This window comes from Pantherophis guttatus, chromosome 6, assembly GCF_059756535.1.
Source record: "Pantherophis guttatus breed Tessera chromosome 6, ASM5975653v1, whole genome shotgun sequence".
In the NCBI taxonomy this organism is placed as follows: domain Eukaryota; kingdom Metazoa; phylum Chordata; class Lepidosauria; order Squamata; family Colubridae; genus Pantherophis; species Pantherophis guttatus.
Window position 1 is genome coordinate 52397271 of NC_142068.1, and position 25346 is coordinate 52422616.

General features: G+C 39.0%; 1 protein-coding gene across 4 annotated transcripts in view; it reads left to right on the forward strand.

The window, feature by feature from the left end:
- ACSL5 (acyl-CoA synthetase long chain family member 5) overlaps window positions 1–25033 on the forward strand; it is a 47332-nt gene extending 22299 nt beyond the window's left edge. For all 4 annotated transcript variants that reach the window (XM_034440107.2, XM_087872895.1, XM_034440109.2 and 1 more), the window contains exons 2-21: window positions 240–428; window positions 665–773; window positions 1819–1883; window positions 1965–2066; window positions 3277–3376; window positions 6651–6829; window positions 8190–8222; window positions 8322–8373; window positions 12577–12650; window positions 12779–12856; window positions 14077–14211; window positions 17690–17824; window positions 18176–18271; window positions 19549–19621; window positions 19874–19962; window positions 20052–20168; window positions 21505–21648; window positions 21892–21993; window positions 23394–23465; window positions 24311–25033. In XM_034440107.2, coding sequence (XP_034295998.2) covers window positions 273–428; window positions 665–773; window positions 1819–1883; window positions 1965–2066; window positions 3277–3376; window positions 6651–6829; window positions 8190–8222; window positions 8322–8373; window positions 12577–12650; window positions 12779–12856; window positions 14077–14211; window positions 17690–17824; window positions 18176–18271; window positions 19549–19621; window positions 19874–19962; window positions 20052–20168; window positions 21505–21648; window positions 21892–21993; window positions 23394–23465; window positions 24311–24448 — 2049 coding nt within the window. In that variant the 5' untranslated portion in view covers window positions 240–272 and the 3' untranslated portion in view covers window positions 24449–25033. The remainder of the gene's footprint in view (window positions 1–239; window positions 429–664; window positions 774–1818; window positions 1884–1964; window positions 2067–3276; window positions 3377–6650; window positions 6830–8189; window positions 8223–8321; window positions 8374–12576; window positions 12651–12778; window positions 12857–14076; window positions 14212–17689; window positions 17825–18175; window positions 18272–19548; window positions 19622–19873; window positions 19963–20051; window positions 20169–21504; window positions 21649–21891; window positions 21994–23393; window positions 23466–24310) is intronic.
- Window positions 25034–25346: the final 313 nt, after the last annotated feature.

The window sequence follows — 25346 nt, forward strand, 5'->3', positions numbered from 1 at the left end:
TCGCTGTTCACCGCCCTGAGTCCCTCAGGGCGGTATATAAATTTAATAAATAAATAAATAAATAAATAAATAAATAAATAAATAAATAAATAAATAAATAAATAAATAATAGTTTCAGACTGTTAATAAATAAATTGTTTGGCTTAATTAAAAATGCACAGGGACCAATTTAAATGATTATGGCTATTATTGCCTCTATTTTGTAATGAATTTCTGTTTTCTGATCCCTCTTGTTTTAGGATTTAGCAGTCTGGCAGAAATAATTCATTACAATGATTTGGATACTTCAGCTCTTGTTTTCACCGCTCCCCACTCCAGCTTTGATTGGTCTTATTACTTTTGGAACAACAATTTTTCTATGGTTGATAACAAAACCCAAACCAATTGTAATGTCTGTTGACCTAAGCAACCAATCTGTTGGCACTGAGGTAAAAGAAATGCTGTGTCTCTTTATAAGTGAATTTTGTGTTTCCTCCCATCAAATGTGGCCTTTCCATTAAAACTCTCAGGCTTTTTCCAAGGAAGTGATCACAGTGGGGACTTAGTCTGGTACTGGCTATATTTGTCAACTAAGTCAGAAAAACATGAACTCAGATTGGTTATGGGGTTTTGAAATGCATTTTCTATGGAGGTACAAATTAACAGTAATGATTCCTTGATGTAGGGAGGAGGTAGAAGAAGTTTACTTGTTCCTGAAGGAGAGCTTCTGTCTTATTACTTTGAGGATGCAAAGACTTTATATGAAGGATTCAGAAGAGGACGTTTTGCATCAGGTGAGTGGGGAATTAGTCCAGGGAACATTGATACATCAAAATCAAATGATCTTTGATGTCTAGATACTTTCTATCCTGGTATTAATTTGAAGGGTTGGCCTTGCATCCTACCACAATTGAAATGGGTTCTGCAGCACTTTTCATTTTGTGGCATTTAGCAAAAGCTTAACAATAAAATGCTATGGAAGGACTCTTTTGCCATGTAAGTTTCTAGTTGCATGTGGGAAAAACAATTGATCCTGATCTTTCTAGGATATTTAGGGTTAGGGTTCAATATTTTTTTGCGTTTGATTCTGAAACACAACTATGATCTGATGGAGGATTAGTTAATTAAACATTTCCCTGATTTTAGCTGTCCATGCACATAGCGTAAGATGCTTTTTTGATTTATAGTAGTACTACGGAGAAGAACAAACATAGCGTCTTCCCTGTTAATGTATCCTTTATTTATTTATTTGTATTCCACCTTTATTATTTTTTATAAATAACTCAACATAAAGAACATATCCAGCACATCTTACTCCTCAGATTTTCCCCACAACAACCCTACCCTGTGAGGAGGTGGGGTGGGCTGAGAAAGAGTGACTGGCTTAGCCATGAAAGCCTTCAACAGATAATTTATTTCTTTGGTTCCATTTCATTGACCAAAGAGTACTTAGTGTTGACCTGCTGTGCTTAAATATATCAAAATACCAAGGTTCAGTGACTTCATGCTTTTTATTCTCTCTTAATTAAGGCTTTTCATTATTTAACTATAGAACAGAAAAGCTATTGAAATATTTCTAATAAGTAATGGCTCTTGAAATGTCTTTATATTTTAAAAAAAAGTCTCTAATCAACATTCAAACAGGGTAAAATAGAATTCCTTGAATGGAAATATATTCCTGTACATTTAAACTAAAATGTTTAATACTACAGATAAACCACTGTTAATCCTTGCACTTTAAAAGAACTGCTTAGCAGCTACTATATATGAAATTTTATTGAAAATTCCATTAAATTAAGCACACTGACATTCCTTAAGCACACATTTTTCTTTTTGCAGAAAATGGTCCTTGCTTAGGATATCGAAAACCAAAGCAACCGTACCAGTGGCTATCTTATCAACAGGTTGGTTCTAGAGAAATGTGTATGAAGTATCCAAACATTTTGCAAATATGAAGAACAATCACTTTTCACTTCTGTCTATAGGTCCTGGACAGAGCTGAATATTTGGGATCAGGCCTTTTGTACAAAGGATGTAAACCTTCATCGGATCAATTCATTGGCATCTTTGCTCAGAATAGGCCAGAGGTACCTTGTTGAACTATAATAGTTATCTGAACTAGTTAATTTAATTACAAGTAGTCCTCAATTTAACAGCTACAATTGGGACTGGAATTTCAGTTGGTAAGTGATGTGGTCACTAAGCAAGTTCATCACCATGACTGGGCCCAACCATGGTCATTACCTGGCTAATACAGTCAATAAGAGAATGAGGCTTCCCCGATTTATTTTGTTTGTTGGAAAATATCTAGGAAGGCCACAAATTACAATCATATGACTGTGCAATGCTGTAACCATCATAAATGTTAGCCACTTGCCAAGTACTCACAATGGGTAGTACAACAGTTGTAATATTGAGGATAGGTGATAAATTACTTTTTCTCAGGTTGTCATAACTTTGAACTGTTGCTAAATGAATGGTTGTAAGTTGAGGACTACCTGTACAATATATGAACACAACTGACTGAATTCTTGGCATTCTCATAGTATATCAGCTTTCCCTCCTAGGTAAAAACTGGACAGGAAACACAGCTAGATGAAGTAATTCTACTATATTGTAAGGCTACATTAACAGAATCTTGGCAAGACAAAAAGTACAGACTTCCTGCTATCAATTTTAACTGCTTGATCCATTATTGTGGATCCTTCTTAAGCTTCTTCCTCTAACCACTGGGGACTCCAGCCACTGTTGACTGATTATTTTCTAAGGAGGGTGTCTTCCCCTCATTCCCCTGGGTCATCAGCACAATAAATGATATCCAATATATAGGATTTTCGTTCTCTACTATGCAGGGGTGGGTTTCAAAAACCGTTGCTACCGGTTCGCTTGTGGGTGCGTGCGCATGATCCTTCTGTGCATGCACAGAAGCGTCCGGGCGGATGGGCAGAGCCTCCTGCCGCCACCACTACCGGTTCGCCCGATCCAGGGTGAACTGGTAACAACCCACCACTGCTACTATGTTTGAATTGTTATTGTTTAGTGTTGGATAAAATAATCCAAGTGAAATTGGAATTCTGACTATTTTGATAGAATTAATATGTGCTGTATAAAAGATTTTCTAAAGAGCCTTTATTATGTTCTGTTTAAAACAAGTGCTGCAGTTATAGGTATACTTTAATTATTAGCAGTTAGTTAAAACATAAAACCATAATGTAAACATTACTTATTAGTAAGACAGGAGAATGATCAGCCTACATGTAGAATGATATGTTATTTTTTTTCTGTTTTCCTGCATAGTGGGTCATCTCAGAGCTTGCCTGCTACACTTACTCAATGGTAGTAGTTCCCCTTTATGATACTTTGGGTGCAGAAGCAATTGTGTACATTGTCAATAAAGGTAAGACTTTTCCTCTTAATGGGGATTCATTCATTCATTCTTGGAGAAAATCCAGAAATGGAAACATTTGATTGCTGATTTTGATTGCAAATTTCTCAAATGTTTTTAATACCAACTATTTATTGGAGTAATAATAATAATAATAATAATAATAATAATAATAATAATATAATATACAAAAATGACAGTATACACAGAAAACGAGATAACCATGCTGGATTTCGTATCACAAATCACTAGTCGAACACTTCCCAAGCATTTAGGACTGTGTGATGTATTGGCGGATTATGCGAGCAGATCCCAGTAAGGTGGCCTTCTGCAGCTGACCAATGGTGATCTTGTCAGCGCCAATTATTTTTAAGTGTTTGCCTAGGTCTTTAGGCACAATACCCAGTGTGCTGAGTACCACTGGGACCACCTGCACTGGTTTATGCCAAAGTCTCAGCAGTTCGATTCTCAAATCCTGATATCTGGTGACTTTTTCAAGTTGTTTCTCGTCGATTCTGCTGTCACCAGGTATGGCAATGTCGATGATCCACACTTTTTTCTTCTCCACAATTGGGATATCCGGAGTATTGTGTTCTAAAACTTTGTCAGTCTGTATTCGGAAGCCCCACAGCAGTTTTACATGCTCATTTTTGACCACTTTTTCAGGCTTATGATCCCACCAGTTCTTTGCTACAGGCAGATGGTAGTTGTGACACAAGTTCCAGTGGACCATCTGAGCGACTGTGTTGTGACGTTGTTTGTAGTCAGTTATTGTCTTGCAACAATGGTTTCATCCGCTTCTTTGCAGAGTCTGCATTTGGCGTCATCAGCAGATTTTTCTATTCTACTTTGATTACATTTGTTCTGATGGCTTGTTCTTGGGCTGCAAGAATCAGGCCTTCTGTCTCTTTCTTCAATGTTCTGTTGGTCAGCCATAACCAGGTCTTTTCCTTATCTACTTTTCCTTGGATCTTTTCAAGAAACTGTCCATGCAGTGCTTTATTACACCAGCTGTCAGCCCGAGTTTGCATCACTGTTTTCTTATATTGATTCTTGGTTTGCTGCACTTTGAACAGCTTCCTCTTGTTGACCTCCATCTAAGCTAGTTCAACACTGTCTTTCACATAATCTGCCAGAGCATGCTTCTCTTCTTCAACTGTGTGCTTCACTTGCAAAAGTCCTCTCCTCCTGCATTTATGGGCAAATATAGCCTGTCAACATCACTACGCGGGTGCAATGCATAGTGTATAGTCATCAGTTTTCTTGTTTTCCTATCCAGGCTGTCCAGCTCTGCCTGTATCTAGTTCACAATCCCAGCAGAATATCTGATGACGGGTATGGCCCAAGTATTTATAGCCCAGTTTGCTTTTTAGAAGTTTCCTGACCCTTTGTGTGTATTCACACAAAGGCCTGTGGCCTGTAGCTCACTTGTCGATGGATGCCCAGGTTCCCCAACACCCGACGTGGTCCTTGTTAACCCGGGCAATGACCGAGCCGGTATAGGCTTCATTCGGTTGTATTTCACCATGATTCATTGCATGGGTCGTTGGGTGCACTCAGTTCTGCTCCTCGGCTTAGACCTCTCTGGCATGGTTGGACCTTCTGGTAGTTTACACTACCGTCAGCACAGCTCTCGGCTTCATTGGAGCAGTTAAGCCCCCTGCCACGTCAAGGCGGCACCCTTGGGATTGCCTGTTGAATGGCAGAATCAGGAATGGGGGCATGATGATGATGATGATGATGATGATGATTAATTTATTTTCATTTATTGGATTTATACCCTACCTCTCTACAAGAGGTGTCCATGTGCTGCCATCTTCCTTTCTTCCCACAACAATACTATAAAGAAGATTGAGCTGAGAAACACTTAGAGTTACCTAATGAAATTCCATAGCTGATGATGGATGGCAACCTTGGTTTTCATGATTTTATGCCTTAACCAGTACACCCCAGAACCTAACCAGTATTTCCTAGAACCTAACTTTTTGCATAAGTAAATCTTGGCTCTGGAAAATTACTCCAGATTCATTCGTTTATTTATAACTTCGACAATGATATCTTTTAATATCAGTCCTGTTCAGCATGTTAGAAATAAGGCCAGGTTCAAGGCTTTTAGTAACTGAATCTGTGGAATAACAGCAAAAATAATAGATTCTGGAACTTCATTGAGCTTAATAAAGTCAGCATCACAATAGGATGAAATGAAAATTCAGTCTGACGTAAAACTAATTGTTTTTTTAATTTCAGTGATTAGATGACTAATAATGCTTTACTTGTAAAAAAAACAATCACAATAATGAATCACAACTTAGCAACAAAGCTTGTTAAGGTTAATTGTACGGAAGGGGTCTCTCTTGGGATAAGTATATTCATAATGGGCTTCCTTTGCCAGTCTCGACAAGCTGGCTTGTCCCTTAATACATGCTGCAAGCTTCAGAAGATCACATAGTCCTTTCATAAAGCTATATAGAAGGAATATATTATAATAATAATTATTAATATTATTAATGAGGACCGAGATTGTTGGGGGCAATATGCTGACTCTGTAAACCTCTTAAAGAGGGCCGTAAAGCACTGTGAAGTGGTATATAAATCTAAGTGCTATTGCTATTAATACCTCTGTTAAGTTGGGTGAATGAGGACGCAGCAAGCCAGGCAGTGAGTGACAACAACTCTTTATTGTAGGGTGAGAACCCAGCGACTGACCAGGGGAAACAGCTCCCTTTATATACCTTGCAGCTGTGGTGGTCAGCCAATCAGCTGACGGTCAGTTAATTCAAACTGCCCACCCAAAATCTACATACATAACACCCTCCCTCTGCTATTTTCCTACATTAGACCAATTTGGAGGGAATCTTAATAATGTTTATTTGAGAAGATAGAAAGATTTCCCTCTGCAACTAGCACAGAGCTCTTAAAACAACATTTTGGGGCACTTGAATACATGTTTTCCTTCCTATATTTGGAAGGGATGATGAAATGAATATAGATTAGGACTAGGCAAAACCAAAGTTGTATCATCAAGTCATATGGCCTTTTTGATGTCCTCTGATGCTATCAAAAGTAGGCTGCCAAATCCTGACAGCACAAGCTACAAAATAAAGTCTATCCAAAGTAGTTATTCAAACTGTTACAGAGACAAATAGCTTTATTACTTAATAAGGTGCTATTAACAAAAACATGAAGGGGAGGCATTCTGTAAGCAAAAGCTCTCCTTGTGTTATGTATTTCCTCATCTCCCACCTGGAAATTAGATGAAACTTTCTAATTGTCTATATTCTTTCAGCTGACATCTCAATAGTGATTTGTGATAAACCTGAAAAAGCAGAGACAATACTGGAGAACTGCAAGCAAGAAAAAATGCCAGTACTAAAGACAATTATTCTGATGGATCCTTTTGATGACAGCCTAAAAGAAAAAGGAATTGCATTGGGAATTGAAATACTTTCTTTTCAAGCAGTTGAGGTATTGGATGAATTTTTCTAAAAAAAACCATTGCTTTGACTGAAATTGAGAATTAACCTTAAATCTAGAAGAATAAATATGTTCACTACAGTTTCCCTTTGTAATTTAATCTTGAGTCATAGAACAAGTAATACTAAATGTTATGTTCAAAGACCACTAATGTATTCTAATGCTTTTGGAAGAAGTTGAACTATTTGAGCAATAAGATATAAAAACATGATATGTATGTTCTTTTTTTCTAGTTTTTTTTAAAAAATAAAAACACTTGTTCTATGTATTCTTTTTAGTTTTTTTAACCAAAGAGTATAGTATTTGACCTATATAGTTCTGACTGGACATCATGCTGGACACATACCCATCCTCCCCCAAATCTTATGCTCATTTTTACAAACATTAATTATCAGGCAGATTTACAATGTTGTCTCTATTTTTTTAATCTAATCATTAATATCATGCAGTAATTCCTCTCCATATTGCCTTGCAATATCAAATACAGTACATTATATTGTATTGATTCTTAATAGCTATGATTCTCCCAGAATAGAAGCTTCATAGAAGGATAAATTATGAAAGATAAATTGTCACCTTGATATCAATTCTACATGACTTTAATATTTTTTAAAAAATCTAACTCTTTACACTTTTATATAAGCAGGGTTCCTTATTAGGCCAACAGTCTTTTAGTCCACGATTTTGTGTCACACAATAGAACAACAGAGGACTTTGGGAGAAACTGGCAAAAGTAGATAGAGTGAGATCTCTCTTCTACTATTTCTAGTGTCTTACATTTAGGAAGCATGCCATTGAGAATATAGTTGTTAATTATTGTCTCTAGTTGTTTTACAATAGTCTATATTGGTAGGCCACCATATTCCCAGCAGTGTAATTCAAGCTTGCATTGTGTAATAAACTGTGGGTAATCTTCAATTTATGATGACAAGCAGTTGTTAAGTGACCTGTGCCTTATTTTATGACCTTTTTTGTCATTATTAAGAAAATAACTACAGTTGTTAAATGCAGTCATTAAGTGAATCTGGCTTCCCCGATTGGCTTTGTTTGTCAGAAGCTTCCTAGGAAGGTTGCAAATGACAATCCAGGACAATACATTGCCAAGCATCCAAAGTTTGATCATGTGACTGCAGTCATACTGCAACAGTCATAAATATGAGAAGTGGTCATACGTTATTTCTTCAGTGCTGTTGTAGCCGTGAGTACTATCAATACTTTTATTGGTTCTGAGTCTCCCCACATTTAGATATAACGAGCTATCAGTTTGGACTTTTATTTATTTAGGAACATATCATTGAAAATATCTTTCTGAAGTTGCTTCAAGTGCAGTTTTTCTTCCTTCCCCATACAGGCACTAGGAAGAGGCAATTATAGCAAACCAGTTGTAAGTACTAATTTTTCCCTTTGCATATCAAATTTTGTCTATTTATGACTAGGTGTAATATTAAATACGCATTTGGATTAAATTGTTATCTCATTTCAGCCTCCCAAACCAGAGGATCTTTGTGTTGTTTGTTTCACAAGTGGCACAACAGGTGGGTAATTTCAAGGAATGTTAGGCCATGTGTCTTATTTATTTAAAGAATATTTGACCTAGGCATACTAATATATTTACTGATTGAACAAAAATGCTTCTGAAATAGCTTTTATGGCTGCGCTGAGTTCGAGATTCAGAGGGCAAAAATGAATTTTGTCTCTACGGATAGCCCCAGTCAGATGTATCTTAAACCAAGTTTTACACCATGATTGTATGTCAATTACTGGAATTCAGAAAAGATGCAGGTCTTTTAAAGGTTTCTTAACAAAAGTGACGTGCATACTCTTAATCTGTTGCTCAGTTTGGACTTTCAATCTGGATCAGCCTTGATAGCTGTTGGTGCTATTTATTTAGAAGATTTTGAAAGGTGGCGCAAGAGCCGTGGTTAGAGTGCAGCACTGCAGGCTACTTCAGCTGACTGCTAGCTGCAGTTCGGCGGTTCAAATCTCACCGGCTCAAGGTTAACTCAGTCTTCCATCCTTTCAAAGTTGGTAAACTGAGGATCTAGATTGTTGGGGGTCAATATGCTGTAAACCCTTGGAGAAGGCTGTAAAGCTTGTGAAGCAATATATAAGTGTTATTGCTATTAATGCAGACATGACTTAATAGCAATAGCACTTATTTTGCATTCTTTAAAAAGTCATTTTGTTGTGACTTTGCTATTAGAATCATGCAAATTATTATATAATTTAAAAGTCCTGATTAATTTACTTGCAGTCACAATTTTTAAAAGTATGTTAAACCTGTGGAGAAAAGACAATAATATGATCTGAGGGGCAGATATGGCGGGAGCAGGGGACCACATCATGTTCGGGGAGTGCACACTCGCTATCTCCAAGGGATTGCGCACTCCGGCCCCCAAGGCTCCTCTTGTTCCCTGGGTAGTCCAGATCCTCAGGGCCCGGGTTTTCGGTTAATGTTCTGCAATGCCAGGTCCGTGGTAAATAAAGCCCCCCTCATTTGCGATCTCATACAGGAAGGGGAGGGGACCTGACGGGTGTTGGGACAGGAGGGGGGTCCCCCTCATTGAACTGTGTCCACCAGGTTTCTGCACGTTCCATCAGCCGAGGGCTCAGGGTAGGGGCGGTGGGGTGGGGTGGCGGTTATTATTAAAGAAGATCTGAGTCCGAGGGAGGCCACTGTTCCTCAGATAGCCGGATGTGAGTCCTTCCTTGTGAAGTGGGGTTGTGGGGTTCAGATGGGCCTGCTGACTGCGTACCTGGCTCCGTGCCACGTAGCAGCAGCCCTGCCCAAGCTTCTCGATGTGATAGCCGGGGTGGCGGTGGAGACCCCCAGACTTATGGTCATGGGGGATTTTAACCTGCCGTCTGTTGGCGAGACATCGGAAGCAGCTCGGGAGTTCATGGCTTCCATGATGGCTATGGACCTGACCCAAGTAGTTCATAGCCCGACGCACACGGGGGGACACACTCTGGACTTGATTTTCGTCTCAGGTCAGTGGCTGAATGATCTAGATAAAGGGATGTAGTCATTGAACCCTTGTCATGGTCTGATCATTCGCTCCTCCAACTGGACTTCTGTACCGCTGCCCCCCGCCACAGGGAGGTGGAACCGGTTAGGTGGTTCCGCCCCAGGCGCCCGATGGATCCTGATGGATTCCAGAGGGAGCTTGGGCCACTTCCTGAGGTTCTGGCTCACGATTCGGCTGAGGACCTGGTAGCCACCTGGGATAGGGCGGCTGTCGGAGCCTTGGATCATGTTGTGCCTTTGCGGCCTCTGACCCAGTGCCGATCCCATGGCTCCCTGGTTCTTCGAAGAGCTCAGGGAAATGAAGTGCCAGAAAAGACGCCTAGGGAGCGGTTGGAGAGCCAGCTGATCCGAATCCGACCGGACACTGATGAGGTCTTATATTAAGACCTACCTAGTGGTGATAAAAATGGCGAAATCTGAGTATTTTTCTGCTCTTATTGCATCATCAGATAATTGCCCAGCCACACTGTTTAGGGTGACCCATTCCCTACTCCATCAGGGAGTGAGGGAAGACCCCTTACAGGGAAGAGCTGAGGACTTTGTGCAATATCTGTATGACAAAATCGCTCAGATTTGGGAAGGATTGGACTCTGACTGGGTAGCTTCAGGCGGGATAACGGAGGCAGGCCTTGAGAATGTCATTTGGGAGGAGTTTGACCCTGTGGCTTCCGAGGACATGGACAGGATTCTGGGCAGGCTTAGCACAGCCACATGTTTACTGGACCCGTGTCCCTCTTGGTTGATACTGGCCTCCCTGGAGGTTACACGAGGCTGGCTCCAGGGGATTATAAATGCTTCTTTGAGTGAGGGTAACTTCCCCGCTGCCTTGAAGGAGGCGGTGTTGAGGCCCCTCCTTAAGAAGCCTTCCCTGGACCCGGCTGTATTAGCAAATTATCGTCCTGTTTCCAACCTTCGCTTTGTGGTGAAGGTTGTTGAGAGTGTGGTGGTGCGACAGTTTCCCCGGTGCCTGGAGGAAATGGTTTATCTGGATCCGTTCTAGTCGGGTTTCAGGCCTGGGCACAGCATGGAAAGGGCATTGGTCGTGTTGGTGGATGATCTCTGGAGGGCTCAGGACAGGGGTTGTTCCTCTGTCCTGGTCCTGTTAGATCTCTTGACGGCTTTTGATACCATCGACCATGGTATCATGCTGCGCCGACTGGACGGGTTGCGGTGGTTCTCCTCCTTCCTTTCGACTGGTCGCAGTTCGTGTTGACAGGGGGACAGAGATCGACCTTGAGGTGCCTTGTGTGTGGAGTGCCGCAAGGGTCGGTTCTCTCGCCTCTTCTGTTCAACATTTATGTGAAGCTGCTGGGTGAGGTCATCCATGGTTTCAGGGTGAAGTGTCATCTGTACGCTGATGATACTCAGCTGTACATTTCCACCCTGGACCACCCCAACGATGCCCTTGATGTGATGTCCCGGTGCCTGGAGGCCGTGCGGATCTGGATGGGGAGAAACAGGCTCAGGCTCAACCCATCCAAGACCGAGTGGCTGTGGCTGCCGGCATCCCGATATAGTCAGTTGGTACCATCGCTGACTTTTGGGGGCGAGTCGTTATCCCCCACAGAGAGGGCTCGCAACTTGGGTGTCCTCCTGGATACACTGCTGTCTTTGGAAGAGCATATGACGGCTGTGGCCAGGCGGGCTTTTTATCAGGTTCACCTGATCCACCAGTTGCGTCCCTTTCTGGATTGGGATGGCTTATGCACGGTCACTCATGCCCTCGTCATGTCCCGCTTGGACTACTGTAATCCTCTCTACATGGGGCTCCCCTTGAGGAGCACCTGGAGGCTCCAACTGGTCCAGAATGCAGCCGCGCGGGTGGTGATGGGGGCGACTCGGCACTCCCATGTAACACCTCTCCTGTGCGAGCTGCACTGGCTCCCAGTGGTCTTCCGGGTGCGCTTCAAGGTATTGGTTACCACCTTTAGAGCGCTCCATGGCTTAGGACCTGGGTATTTACGAGACTGCCTTCTGCCGCCAGTAGCCTCCCACCGACCAGTACACTCCCACAGAGAGGGGCTCCTCAGGGTGCCATCGGCCAAACAATGTTGGCTGGCGGCCCCCAGGGGGAGAGCCTTCTCTGTGGGGGCACCTACCCTCTGGAACGAGTTCCCTTGGAGATACGGCGGATCCCAGATCTGCACACTTTCCACCGTGCCTTAAAGACGTTTTTGTTTCATCAAGCCGGGCTGACCTGACCTAACTTTTTAAATTGTTTTAATTTTAAATTGTTAAATTATGGGTTTTAATATAGGGGTGTTTTAACTGTGGGCCAAATTAATTTAATCAGATTTTAATATTGTTTTAATTTTTGTATTTTCTGTATTTTATCTGCTGGGAGAAGGGCGGTATACAAATATAATAAACATAAACAAACATAAACATAAACATCTTGATTCCAAGTGTGTTCTTATCCAGATTGCAGATGTTGCACCCAATTCTCATCAATCTATCCCAGGCACCTGCTATTCTTTTGTAATACTTTAAAATTTCAAGAACAAGAAATAGTGGGAGAGAGATGAGGGGCACCACACTTAATTATATAACTAATGCTAATAATAGCTAATCATGCAGAGAATAGTGGATGCTTCAGAGTAAAATTTGGCAACATTTGAAAAAGCACAACTGATATGCTTTTAATCTAGATTGAGTTTAGTCCTCTAGTTTCTGAGAGCCAAGAATATATTTGTTCCAAATATCTTTTTAGGTAACCCTAAAGGAGCTTTGCTAACACATGGAAATATTGTTGCAAATTCTGCTGCCTTCCTGAAGATCATAGAAGTAAGTTGTAATATGTTTTTAACTCTTGTTAGTTCATGAATTTTAGAAGGGCAACTTTTGTTGTCATTTTAGAACAACTGAAGTAGCCAGCACTATGATCCCAACTATTGATGCTTTTCTTTCCCCAGAAAACTGCTAGTTATGATACATCAGATGTAACCATATCATACCTTCCTCTAGCTCATATGTTTGAAAGAGTTGTGCAGGTAAATGCCTTTCTAAATTGTATTTTCTAAGTTGTGTTTTTCCGTAAAACAAAGCTCTGTGCATTTTTACAGCATGTGTACTGTATATCTGGCACACATAAATTGCAGAATTTCAACTGCATTTTTGTGGCTCTCGTATTGACTCCATTAAATTTTTGGACCATTCCTTGCAGAACCATTATATATCATTGTCAGTCCTAGAAGCCATCTTTTACTTTGAATCTTCAGGGCTGCCACATTTAGTGCTGTGGATAACTGGGAGGGGGAATTGTATGGAGTTGGAGTCCTTTCGTTGGGGGTGTTACTTGGAACACTGACAATTATTCTTTTTCTTGATTTTCAAAAACTCTTTTGAGGGTTAATTTAGGCAATACATGCCATTTATAACTTAGACTTAGAATAACTTTATTGTTACTTTAAATATATGCTAATTGGCATACATTAAAATGAAATTTTGTTGCATACAGTTCTCAAAGGGTCACCACTTCCAATATACGATCAAACAAACAAATAAACAAACAAAATGCATATACCCACCTGCCCCCACATATATTATATGACACAGAAAAACAATACAGTCTAGTTTGGATGTATACATGTACATGTCAGGGGTGGGTTTCTACCGGTTCGCCCTGGTTTGGGCGAACCGGTAGTGGCGGCAGCGGGAGACTCTGCCCACCTGCCCAGACGTGATCAAAAATGCTTTGCACATGCGCAGAAGCGCTGTGCACTCACAAAGCAAGCACGCGCACCCATGCACTAACGATATCGAACCAGTAGCAACAGGATTTGAATCCCACTACTGGTACATGACAAGAAAAACAAATCTTGTGAGTTTATCAGGCGGATGGCATGGGGAACAAAGCTGTTGCAGAATTGGGTAGTCCTGCTAGAAATACTTCGAAATCTCCTCCCTTTCAATTTCTGATTTGCCTTTAATACCAAACATGTGAAGGCTTTATGTAGATTAGGTCCCTTGGTTACAAAAAGGGCAAAACTAGTTCTTCCCAATGATTGAACTGTTAGAGTTACATCTTTAATCTATATGATCTGAAAGTGGTTTCCTAATAATACTCTTTGTTGTTATAATCAATAATCTCCTTTTCTCTCTAATCATGACATCTCTATCTAATTTGATTTCTGGATATCAACTAACTCTTATCAAATGGAAATGCATAGGTTTGTAGAAGGTTGAACTCAAATCTCTCATTGGCTTCTAGTCTATATTATACAGCATTGGAGGACGAGTGGGATTCTTCCAAGGTGATATTAAACTTCTTGTAGAAGACATGAAAGTACTGAAGCCAACACTATTTCCAGTAGTGCCCCGGCTGCTCAATAGGATCTATGACAAGGTAAAACAATGTTCCTATGCGAAACCGTCTTGCCTTGAACAGCTACAGTTGCTAACAAATATGGTTAGGTTTATATGCCATGTATTGACAGAAATAGAAACATATTTTTTCTGTTGTTACCCCCATAAATCTGTACAGAATTAAGGATTTAGAAGAGAATATATGTAGCTCAGGTCTTAGCTACGGAATCCTCAGTAATCTCTGATCTTGGTTGTTTGCTTATAGACATTTTATTACTGGACTAGGTAACATTATCAATGCTACTGAGTGTGAGGTTTGCTTTCTGTTTAAATACAGGAGCTTGCCCTGCCAATATTGGTGGGGATGATTTTCTCCTTGCTAGTTCTTTGGTTAGGATATTATTTTTTGATTGATTGCTTGCTTGCCTGGTGTTAATACCCACCCATCTGGGAGTTGGTTGCTGGAAAGAATGTGTTCATCAACCTTTGCCTCTGTACCTACTTTCAGTTTATGGACAAATACACTAACAAATCAGAGGAATATCCATGGGATCATTAGTCTTAATATTTATAGGAGATATTGTAAGCTTCTAGAAACCATAGCACTCTCATGCATACAACCCAAAATATTACTCTGAAATATTCATCATAATAAAAAAGAACAACTAGAGCGTATACATGAAATATCAACTAGCAGTCAGAAAACACAATGAAAACTCCTTCATCTTGTAATACATTGCCAGACTGAGCTAAAATATCAATTGGGAAACTGTGAGCAGCCTAGACTAAAGTAGACTAACTAAATTCAAAAATGTTAGGGAATGCCTGGAAGCTTGCTATTGGACAAATTATCCATTAGACATATAGTGATAAATCATATTTACACATCATTAGAAGAAATAGTAAAAAAGTAAGAAGGAAACAAAAAAGACAGAACACATCCTCCCCAGCAACCAATGCCCAGATAAGCAGGGATAATCACCAGGCACACAATCAAGCAGAAAACAATGCCCTAATCATGGAACTATCAACAAGAAAGCCATACTCTACCAACACTGGCTGGCAAGTAACTTTGTACAAACAAGGAGCAAACTTGCATTGATGATGTTACTTGGGTAATGAGACACCTGAAAGCAAACAACCAAGCTCAGACAGCACCAGTGACTCCACAATTAAGGAGTTCTTGGGGAATGGTGTGAGAAAGGAAGAATTATAAGATTCATTGCTTAATTGAGTTCATACCACAAATTAAGCTATATTTTACTAATGATTTGTTAAATCACAACTAGTTTGCTTTAAATAATATAAATGGTTATTTGCAAACTACAGTGGTTGGATTTGTAAATACAGTAAATCAATCAAAGCACATTATACTTTAGGGCAGTGATGGCGAATCTTTTCAGTTTCAGTTTCAGTTTTATTAAATTTTTATACCGCCCTTCTCCTGGGGGACTCAGGGCGGTGTACAGCCAGGATAAAACCCACAATATAAAAGTTAAAAACAATTTAAAATTATTAAATAGTTTTGGCCGAACATCTAAAATACAATAACCCATTAAAAAATATTTAGGCCAGCCCTGCTTGATGGAATAATAATATTTTAAGGGCGCGGCGAAAGGTATTGAGGTCGGAAATCCGAAGAATCTCTGGGGGCAGCTCGTTCCAAAGGGCGGATGCCCCCACAGAGAAGACTCTCCCCCTGGGGGTCACCAGTTGACACTGTCTAACCGACGGCACCGTAAGGAGACCCACTCTGTGGGAGCGTACTGGTTGGTGGAAGGCTATCAGAGGCAGAAGGCGGTCTCGTAGATATCCAGGTCCTATGCCATGGAGTGCTTTAAAGGTGGTGACCAACACCTTGAATCACACCCGGAAGACCACTAGGAGCCAATGCAGCTCGCGCAGGAATGGTGTTACATGGGAGCACCGAGTTGCCCCCATAATCACCCGCGTGGCCGCATTCTGGACCAGTTGGAGCCTCCGGATGCTCTTCAAGGGGAGCCCCATGTAGAGAGTGTTACAGTAGTCCAGACAGGAAGTGATGAGGGTGTGAGTGACCGTGCGCAAGGCATCCCGGTCCAGAAAGGGATGCAACTGGTGAATCAGGCAAACCTGATAAAAAGCTCCCCTGGCCACAGCCGTCAAATGCTCTTCTAAAGATAGCCGTGAGTCCAGGAGGACACCCAAGTTGTGAGCCCTCTCTGAGGGGGCCAAGATCTCACCCCCTATAATCAGTGATGGAACCAACTGACTATGACGGGACACCGGGAACCACAGCCACTTAGTCTTGGAGGGGTTGAGCCTGAGCTTGTTTCTCCCCATCCAGATCCGTACGGCCTCCAGGCACCGGGTCATCACTTCAAGGGCATCATTGGGTGGCCTTGAAGTCCACCCCGAAGCCACGGATGATCTCACCCAGCGGCTTCACATAAATGTTGAACAGGAGGGGCGAGAGAACCGACCCCTGTGGCACCCCACAAACTAGGCGCCTCGGGGGTCGATCTCTGCCCCCCTGTCAACACAGACTGCGTACGGTCAGAAAGGAAGGAGGAGAACCACCGCAACCCAGTGCCCCCCACCCCTAACCCCTCCAACTGACGCAGCATGATACTATGGTAGATGGTATCAGAAGCCGCTGAGAAATCTAATAGGACCAGGACAGAGGAGCAACCCCTGTCCCGAGCCCTCCAGAGATCATCAACCAATGCGACCTATGCCGTTTCCATGCTGTACCCAGATCTGAAGCCCAACTGGAATGGATCTAAATTTAGACACTGAGCGCCCAAACCGCGCGCATGCATGCCCAAACTGAAAGGTGTGTATGCGTGCAAACGTGTGCAGCCACAGACATGCACGTTCGTGATTGATTTACTGTATTTACAAATACAGACATGCACAAACGTGCATACATGCACATATGCACAGACATGTACGAACGTGCACACATGCAGACATGCATAAATGTGTGCATGCACGGACATGTGCGAACGCGGACATGCATGCATGTGCAGCAGAGACCTGAAGACCAGCTGGCCGGCAGGAGGTGGGGCATCCCAATACCAGCAGCGTGGCAAGCGGTAAGATCTTTTTCTTTCATGAGTTTCTGTTTCATCGTTTGCAGGGAAACAGAAGTTCATGAAGGAAACACCATGGAGATCTGACCTGGGGCGAAAGCGCATGTGCCAGGAGAAAGGGCCCTCCATGCCACCTCTGGCACACGTGCCATAGGTTAGCCATCTTGGCTTTCGGATATTCATTCAAATAACACTGGCTGTATTGTAGTCAGATTCAGATTTTCTCTAATCACTTATAATTAACCACTTGATACAGTAAGACAGTTTTAAATGAATGACAAATTCACCAATTCTCTGGTCAGCTGTATCAACATTCCATTCCGATTAGAAAAATAATTGGATATAGGGAAGCACTGGTATCAATGCATACCATAAAGTAAGAACTAAGTTTATTTTTGTGAAAATCAAGTAGCTTTTCTCATTATGTGAACTAATCTTTTGCAGATTCAAACTGGTACCCAAACAAGATTCAAGCGACTGTTGCTAAATGTTGCTATAAACAGAAAACTTGCTGAAGTGAAGCAGGGCATTATCCGAAACAATAGCATATGGGACAAAGTAGCATTCGGCAAAGTTCAGGTATATGTTCCTCTTTACATTTTATTTAATTATTTGCTATTAAATTTATAAGTTGCCCATCTTTCCAGAGGCAAGTCTAGGCAACTTACAATCACTCAAATAAAATGCAATATAAAATATTAAAGCAATAAATAGGGATATTAAATTTAAATTTTAAATTCAGTTAAAATAAAATTGACCAGGATGAAGAAGGAAGAAGCAAAGTATGCACTGGGAGGAGGGGGGCGTTATATCTAATCTACTTTTGTCAAAGTTAATCAATTCAAGGCATGCTATAAAAAAACTTACCGGTATGCTATTATTTCTTTCGAAGGTGCTTGACATCCTGATTCTTTTTTTATTGCTTGACAGCAAATCACAGGTGGAAAGCTGAAACTAATAGTAACTGGTGCTGCTCCAATATCTCCATCTGTCCTACAGTTCTTCAGAGCGGTCTTTGGCTGTCATGTAAGTGCAGAATTCTGAAAGGATGGGTCGGCTTTCCAGTTCCGTTAATGCTGATCTATGGCTAAGAGGTGCACAAGGCAGTAAAGCAATGATTGACCCGAAATGGTGATGGTGATCAGGACTATTCAAGATTATATGCTTCAGTTTTAATGGAATTGTCACAGAACTGGCACTGTAAAAATATGTGAATTTATAACATTGTGGATTGAGTTTGGTTGAGCAACTGCATTATTAAGTTATTGGTTTTTTTTAAACAGGCCTATCAACCAAAGCTCTGACAACCATGGGATCACTAGTATTGTTGAAAAGCTGATATTGCAGTCAATGAAAAGCCACCAATCCCTTGACTTTTCTCTCTAAAAATAAGTGGGCAGTAGGCACAAGCCAATTGGTTTTCCCTTTTCCCATATTTCCAAAATGGTGATAAAAGGTTGTAGTTTGATGAATATTTACATTTTTTTAACCTAAGATGTTTTTCTTACTGCTGCTTCTACTGCCATGGAAGTACTGTTATGTTTGTTTCATTGATTTGATTTGTATGGCCATCCATCTCAGCAAATGACTCTCGGCAGTGAACAATCTCAAAATAAATTGAAAGCAAACAGTCATCAAAGCCTCAAAAATTAAAATACACAGCAGCAGACAAAGATAACACTATTAATGGTTAATAACACAACCAGAAGATGGGACCCTGTGCTGTTTCAGATAGTGAGTTATAGTGAATTAGTTACCTTAAGGATTAAGAGCTGTCTCCTTAAGAGATTGCATTGTGGGAGAGGTAGAGACAGATTGCATTATGGGAAATGTAGTCCATGACATGTGACCAAATCTGTGTGTCTGAGTGGCCACTGAGGCTCTCTGCCTGGGTGCAGAACAAAGACCCGGCCATTTTGAACTACCACAGAAGAGAGAAGCGTGCTTTCTGAACAGGGGGACACAACTACCATCATTTTACATTAAGAAATGGGATAGATTATGAAATCCTTGGACGAACCTCACCTTGACTCACCTTGATTGTAAATCTATGTGTTTGAGGATACCCAAAATAAATATAACCTGCATGAAAACCTGTTTGCTAGAGTTTATCTGCCTGTTCCCAGTGGAGCCAGATACCTGGGGAACAGAACAGACCCTTTATTTTGACAGTATAGGGTTAGATTGTAATTTCTGCTAAAGATTTAATATTAAAACAATCTTGTCTTGACCTATTTTAAAAACACAGAATTGCAGGTGGATCTCAAGAACTGTATAAATCAAGCTTTTGTCTTCCTAATCAGATTGCAGAGGCATATGGTCAAACAGAATGCTCAGCTGGCTGCACAGTCACAATGCCTGGAGATTGGAAAGCAGGTGGGTTTCTTAAATTTTCATGTTAGGACCATTTAGAACTGAGGAAATTATTTTGGAAATATATGAGTTATGCTGGTTTTCAAATGAGGGTCAGAAGATAATATTAAAGTGTGCTTGTAGTTTAAGTGTGTGTAGGATTTTCCATTGGGAACTGCAGCTTTTAATTCTATTCTAATAAATTTTACAAAATTTATACAAAAAACCCATCAATCACATAGATTGTCACACTCTGTTCTGGATTGTGTTCTTTAGGTCATGTTGGACCTCCTCTACCCTGCAACATCATAAAACTTGAAGATGTCCCAGAAATGAATTATTTTGCATCAGATAATGAAGGGGAGGTAAGTATATTTTTTCTAATATAACATTATCTGAATTTAGCTTTTTGAACCAAAAACAATTGAACAGTAACACCGTGTGCATTTCATAGGTGTGTATTAAAGGACCAAATGTATTCAAAGGTTATCTGAAAGACCCTGAGAAAACAGCAGAAGCAATCGATAGCAATGGATGGCTTCATACTGGAGATATTGGAAAATGGATGCCGGTAAGCAATTAATAATGGAATGTTTTGGTTTCTACATTGTACTGTTAATAATTGTAGCAAGTAAGTTATAGAAAATATCTTAAACTGTTTTCAGGTGCTTAAAAGTATTACTTTGCAAAGAGAATTACTATTATACTTGGAATATTTAAGATAAAATGAGATAATATCAAAGGTAGGCTTAGTCTTCATATTTCCTCCTGTTTGTACAATAATATGGATTATCTTAAATAGGAGCGACATTTACTGTAATGAAATATGAAATCTGACTTTTAAGTTTTAAGTTTGGTAATGATAGTTCTCTGAAATGCTTTATAAATTGTCTTTTACTTATAATCACTGTTTTCCATTGCTTCCATCTTTCCTCGCTACCAGTACATATATACATTACATATCCCCAACCAACCAACCAACCAAAGAAAAACTTAGAAAGATATAACATCTGTATAATGTCTCTGGATTGGAAACATCTAGAATATTATTATTTTTTGTTAAGACCTGAAGTGGTATAAAGGCAGAATATATTTCAAGAATATCTACCTTATTTAGTGCCCAAAGTTCATTAGATTTTTGACTGGTAAACTTTTTTCTTCATTTTCTGTCAGTTGAGACAAGGGCCTAGTAATCCGTATGTCAGTAGGGGTAAAACGAACTCCTTAACACAACCTTATTTATAATGGTTAATTTATAGACTTGTATGGCAACTAAAGATTGATATGAAAATTTCAAATATTAAATCATGTCACAACATAATTATGACCACCTTAATGTTAATTGTAGGTAATCAGGGCCCAATGTATTACTGATTCTGACAAAAATAAAGGGCATCTTAACTAGGTGTTTGGAAGTCTGGCTCAGAAGTCTGTGTGTGGCAAAGCAGTAACTGCAAGTTGAAATGAAGTTCTCTGTAACTATATATGTTACAAACATAGATTGATCTTGGAGATTAATGCTTCTTTTGCATGCTAAGTGATTTATTGCGTTAACTATTAAGCAGTAACTATTTGGAAGCCATTTAAAGTATGCAAAAAACCCCAGTGCCTAAAATATCAATTCCTGGGGTCTCTTTAGCAAAAGAAATTGACATCAGTTTCTAATATTGAATGGGAATGCTTTTGGGAACCTTAAAAGCTAAATATTGTAATTATCTTCTAAACCTTAAATATTGTAATTTTCTTCTAAACCTTGCATCTTACAAAACCTGAAATTCAACTGTTAAGTATCATTATTAAAATAAGCTCCTCACAAGTGTTACAGGGCACAGTAAGAACATCTCTAATTGATTCCATTTTTCTGTTGTATGAATTATCAATTCCCATTTTATGACATTCTTTTGTAGAATAATGTATTGAAGATAATTGACAGAAAAAAGAATATCTTCAAATTATCCCAAGGAGAATATATTGCACCCGAAAAGATTGAAAACATCTATATCAGAAGTTCTTCTGTAGCACAAGTCTTTGTGCATGGAGATAGCCTTCAGGTAACAACATGTTCTTTTGGGAGTTCTACCTTGACTCCCAAAGGCTGTTCTCTCCATTGCAAGATTACTTTTCAGTTTTTAATTATGGCTTTCAAATGACATGCTCAAACAAATTTTCGCCAACATATGAGATCTCTTTCCAAAAAAGGAGGGATTTTGTATGTTTCAGAGAATATCTTGAGGAGAAATACTTTCTTTTCTAAGGTGACTAAAATTTGAATATGTTCTTTGCTTCCTAAACAGTCTTTCTTGGTGGGTATAGTAGTTCCTGATGAAGAAACTCTTCCAGCATTTGCAGAAAACCTGGGAGTAAAAGGTTCATTTGAAGATCTTTGCAAAAATTCAGTAAGTGGACATACATTTTACTTTATAAAAAATTAAAAATTCCTTAATTTGTAAGATAAAAATGTTTGAGCTAAATTTTATAATAAAATGTTATATAAAGTGTTAGTTATTTAGGTTCACAAGTCACACAAGCTACAGTATGTTTATTTGATTTTGGATGAACACATTATAAAGACATCCACTGTAGCTTGGCAAATATAGTTCAGTGGTTTCAATAGGGACACTATCATGCTTTAGCATAATGTATAAAATGTGTCAGTATACTCAGTAGGAGAAAATGCATGTCCTGAAATATCATTACTTATCAAATCATCAGAGCAGGAACCACTTACGACTTTTGCATTTATTTATGCCATAAAAATTGTATAGTTGCCAGATTGAATTTAAACAAAATAACTAGAAATTGGAGAAAAAAGGTTGTCCAACAGAACAGTGATCCTAAACCAAGATTTAGCATTCCAAAGTGACATTATAGAATAGACCAGAGGTACCTTGAGGAAATTATAGTTTAGGACTATAATAACCAGTAACCTGAAGTGATTATTTAATTACAGGTAGTCCTTGATTTAAGATTACAACTGGGATTAGAATTTCTGTTGCTAAACAAGGCACTTGTTAAGTGAATTGTGCCTGATTTTATGACCTTTTTTGCCACAGTTGTTAAGTGAATCATGTGGCTGTTAAGTGAGTCCGGCTTCCCTCATTGACTTTGCTTGTCAGAAGCCAGTGTGAAGGTGGCAATCACATGGCCCTGAGATGTCATAAATTACATACTGGTTGCCAAGTGCCCAAAGTTTGGTCACATAGTTGTAGGATGTAGCAATGCTTATAAGTGCAAGAACTGGTCATAAGTCACTTTTTCAATGCCGTTGTTATTTGAACAGTCCTAAATGAATGATTGTAAATTGAGGATTACTTATATGTTTTGTGTGTCTCTGTAACACGAGTTGATAGTTCTTGATATCTCTAATATGAAAAAATAAAATGATGTCTTTTAATTGACAAAAGCAAATCTGTACAAGGAAAAATATGAAATATTGGTGTAAACCAAGTTCATCTTAATGGACTAAAGTATGAAAGAAACAATTGCCATGAATATGCTGACTAGGAAGAATTAATTTATAGAAGTAATTTTAATGACATTTCTTAGCATTTATCCTAGAAACATTTCAAGTGGAAAGTTTAAATTCCTTTAATTGTTATACCATGCAGAAAGATTAATCAGGTTTACTACTTGTTTTTTGTTTCTTTGTTTGTTTGTTTCGAATGTCATTATTTTCAGTCTTTATTTGACTCTTAATTTGACCTAAAAAAGCAATTTTATATACATTTAGGTTAGTATTATTTTTTAATATTTAAAGTGATAAACAGTTAACAGTTAAACTCATTTTTGTTTCAAGGTAGTGAAAAATGCTATATTGATGGAAATGAACAATTTGGGAAAAGAAGCTGGCCTTAAGACCTTTGAACAAGTAAGTAATTACCTAGGAAATTGCTGAAGATGATGGGTTTTGTGAGGAATTCAAAGAAGAATCAATGGAGAAACTATTGTTTTCTCCGTATCATATTTCAGCTCCTGCTATGATGAACACCTAAAAGTTGTGTTGTCCCTAAATTCCCCTTCTATTTTGCTCCCGAGATTTGATATGCAAGATGAAGAATTGTATAATCCTTTGTGTTGAAAAGATGCTTGATTTCATAAACAGAAAAGTGCTACAATATCTAATTTAGAACAGACTCTAATACCAGGATATGTTTGTGATCATAATCCTTCGCACATATTATGATTCCTAGATGTTCTAATGAGGTCAAATTGATCTTATCTTTTGCAATGGGTTTCCAAAAGACTTCAGAATATTTAATGGCATATTTCTGGTATTCTAAAATACAGAATTTGAACCTCCATTCTTGGCCTTTGACAAATGGCACACAATTAATACAATAACTATGTTTTGGAGGAATTATTGGATTGTAATGCTTCATTTCCCATATTATTCCAAATTGAGATAGCCCTTGGACTCCAGTTATGATTATAAATTCAGTGCAAGATAAGTAAGAAAATGAAATAATGTTATAGACCAGGCTTGTTAAACTGGCGGCCTGCAGGCTGGGTGCATCACACGCAGGCCATGCCCAACCCACAATGACAAAAAAATTGCGATACGCCACGTGATGTGATTTTGACACTTGTACTATAGACTGTCCCCTCTGTTACGCTATTCTTTGATTTAACATTTGTCAGTAAAATGCTAATGCCCTTCATGGTACTTATATGTGTCAAACATTTTTAATTATGACAAAATATTTTCTCCACCAGGTGAAATACATCTACCTTCATCCAGAACTGTTTACAGTCGAAAACGGACTCTTAACTCCAACACTGAAATCAAGAAGATCAGATCTCGTCAAACACTTCAGGAGTCAAATTGATGCTCTTTATGCTTCTGACATGTAAAGGAATGAAGGCCACCTTGATTTGAACATATAGACAGGGGATTATGAAAGTGCCTAACTGGCAAAGGAAACTCCTAAAAGAAACCAATAAACATACTTTATGTGTATTGTTAGGAGGTTAGAGAGTCCCATTTAGTGTTACATGCCCAGGAAGACAAAGCAGACTGAACTGGTTTCAATTATTTAAAACCCCTGGGGAAACTACATTTTATTTTATTGTATAATCCTAATTGAAATGGAAAAGTATTGAATTGTTTAAAAAACTGAACTTACGGGAAAACATTGAACTCTATCACACTATTAAGAGAACATCATGACATTGTACTTGTTTGATTGAGTTGCAATACACTAGATATTAACTGCATAACAAAGATAATGTATTATATAATGTTTGGGGGATTCTGTCATATCTTAAAAACTGTAAAATGCACTTCATTTACCTATAGGATGTACCACTCATAGATAAGCACTTACATTTATTGTATGTATGTTTTAAATTGGTATATCCAATTCTGCTAAAGCACAAAATGACTATATTTGCTAACTGAAATTTGCATATGAAAAATAAAAACCTAGTAAAAGAAAATATCCTAAAAATATTTGTCAATTTATCTATATACAAAGACATTTGGAATATCCCAAAAGTTGAACTCATGGTTAATTTTAATTTTACAGTGGGTTTACACTGTAGCCAAACAAACCACATGATATAATGATCTAAAATATAAATAAGATAAACAATTTTTTTCTTTGAACATAACTAATTTATTTCATTGGTGTCTAGATAGAATAAGTAAATATACTGTTTGCTTGCAATAATTAAACAATTCTTCATTTAAACTTATTTAAATTTTGACAGGTTCATAATTATTTTCAATTTCTCAATGTCTTAGTTCTAA